The 2,407-nt window shown below is 48.6% G+C and overlaps 1 protein-coding gene across 1 annotated transcript in view; it reads right to left on the bottom strand.

Annotated features, from left to right (window-relative positions):
* Positions 1 to 393, bottom strand: part of PNP (purine nucleoside phosphorylase) — a 7,012-nt gene extending 6,619 nt beyond the window's left edge. The window contains exon 1 of the mRNA XM_006756758.2: positions 257 to 393. Coding sequence (XP_006756821.1) covers positions 257 to 267 — 11 coding nt within the window. The 5' untranslated portion in view covers positions 268 to 393. The remainder of the gene's footprint in view (positions 1 to 256) is intronic.
* Positions 394 to 2,407: the final 2,014 nt, after the last annotated feature.

Genomic DNA, 2,407 nt, shown 5'->3' with positions numbered 1-2,407 from the left:
CACGGTACTCACCGGTTCCCTCCCTGCTCTGGTGGCGCCACTCAACTCTATTCCCACGTGCGCCCCTGCCGGCGCGAGCCGCCCCACTGCTCTGTCGCTTTGTCCCTGGCACTCGGCTCCATGCCAGGCCTCTGCATCTCCAGGGCACTCTCCCGGCCACCTCCAGGCTCGGAGTGCCAAGTTTCCAGGTCTCGGTGACAGCTATTTCCCCTCCCCAGGGGCCTTTGGGGTTCCTCGGGCCTGGTGCCCGCCTCACCGGCTCTCCATGATCCCGTGGACGCTCTCTCGCTGAGCCTGCCCTTGTGCGCAGGGTTCTGCTCCGCTGAGCTGGGCTGCCGCCACCGGTTTGGCCCGCACAGTTAGTGCACTGTAAGCCGGGCGCGGGCTTATATCCCCAGCCCGGGAGTGCCCAGCCAATGGCAGCCACGCACGAGGGCCGGCCCCATCTCCATGGTGACACACCCAGATTCAATTGCTGAAGGCTGGGCTGTAAACCTGAGTCCTTCCCAGGGCTGGACCCTTACTCGCGCCGCCTCACCCAGCACCTCCAGCGTTTCATCCCTGCACCTATCGCGCCCCCAGAGCCCGGTTTTCCGGCAAGAAGGAAACTGTGTGGGAAGACAGCTAGAAGCCAGGAGGGGGAGCTTCCCTCCCGGCCAACACCCTCCACCCTTCGCCCATGAACCGTACCCTGTATCAGCGGTTCTCAACCTGTGGGTCCCGACCACTGGAAAACACATATATAATTACATATTGTTTTTGTGATTAATCACTATGCTTTAATTACGTTCAATTTGTAACAATGAAAATACATCCTGCATATCAGATATTTACATAATGATTCATAACAGTAGCAAAATTACAGTTATGAAGTAGCAACAAAAATAATTTTATGGTTGGGGGGTCACCACAACATGAGGAACTGTATTAAAGGGTCGCGGCATTAGGCAGGTTGAGAGCCACTGAGTGTAACCCCATTCCAGGTGGTGTCTGCAGCACACCATGAGAGATTAAAAAGAGAAAATTTTAAACCTTAAATCATGCAATCCCAGAAGAAAATTAAGTGAGTCTGTGTCTGAGTTCCTTCCTGGACAAAGGAAACTGGGTGGACCCTAGCAGCATTGCTGACCTGGAGGTTACAGGATCTGGGTCTAAATCTAGGCCCAGATCGGGAGATGATAAAACTTTTAGGGGAAAGAATTCCTGAATCCTCAACACGAAGGTATGAGATGGGAAACCAGACAATCCCTTGATTTACATAATACTGGGTCCAAGCAATACAGATAACTAGAGAAGGATTCATGTAACAAACTACATAATAAAACATTCTTGTAAGAATATATCTATTTCCCTACCTGGTTTGGCTCAGTGGATAGAGCATCGGCCTGCAGACTGAAGGGTTCTGGGTTCAATTCTGGTCCAGGGCACATGCTAGGGATAGTGTGCTCGACCCCCTAGAAGGGGGTGTGCAGGAGGCAGCGGATCCATGATTCTCTCTCATCACTAATATTTCTATCTCTCCCTCTCCCTTCCTCTCTGAAATCAATAAAAATACATTTTTTAAAAAATAAAGTGCAAACTTAATTCGTTTTTAATGAACTCTCTAAAGTTAGTGTACAGAAACCAAAAGTAGATGCTCTACAATATATCTACAAAAGAAAATTCGGGGACAAGTCTCAATTTTCTATAGTAATTCTACAGCATCATATGGGACAGAATCTGCAGTATATATAAACATTCCCATCACCCAAGAAATGTACTGTTATGTGACAGACAAGTACAGTTTGCCAGACCGCTCCTTGGTCAGGTAGTATAACCTTCATAACTACACAACATATTTTATTCTGAATTCAAGTTCAGCAACCAATGTTCTGCTCCCTCCCCTGGCCAATTCGAGGCCTGAGTGCCAAGTTTCACTTGAAGCCCCAATCTCTTCAACCGCAGTTTCACCTATGACCCAGAAAGGAGTCTACCTACAAGGTCCAGCAGGTCTTCTCAAGCCACATCTTTATTTTGGTCTATTCAACATGAGGACCCAGGCTCTAGGTTGCATTAAAACCTACCTTGGACCCTGTCCTAACCCTAACTTTGGTTTATTTACATCTCGTACTGCTGTCCTCACAGGTTTTGACCTTTAAATGGTACAGAGTCAGGTGTTCTGTGTTTGTGTGCATCTGCTGCACTACGAACCCTGGTGTATAGCAGATACTTAATGGTCAAAACTATAAAATGTCTATTCTTTCTATTTAGGCCACGTTAACTTAAAAATAGTAGGCCAGCCCAACCGGTTTGGCTCAGTGGTTGAGCGTTGACCTATGTATGAATCAGGAGGTCAGGGTTCCATTCCCGGTCAGGGTACATGTCCAGGGCTCAATCCCCAGTGAGGGGCATACGGGAGGCAACCGAT

The sequence above is a fragment of the Myotis davidii genome, unplaced genomic scaffold, assembly GCF_000327345.1.
Source record: "Myotis davidii unplaced genomic scaffold, ASM32734v1 scaffold594, whole genome shotgun sequence".
In the NCBI taxonomy this organism is placed as follows: domain Eukaryota; kingdom Metazoa; phylum Chordata; class Mammalia; order Chiroptera; family Vespertilionidae; genus Myotis; species Myotis davidii.
The sequence above is the reverse complement of the archived record's forward strand: the minus strand, read 5'-3'. Positions and strand labels throughout refer to the sequence as shown.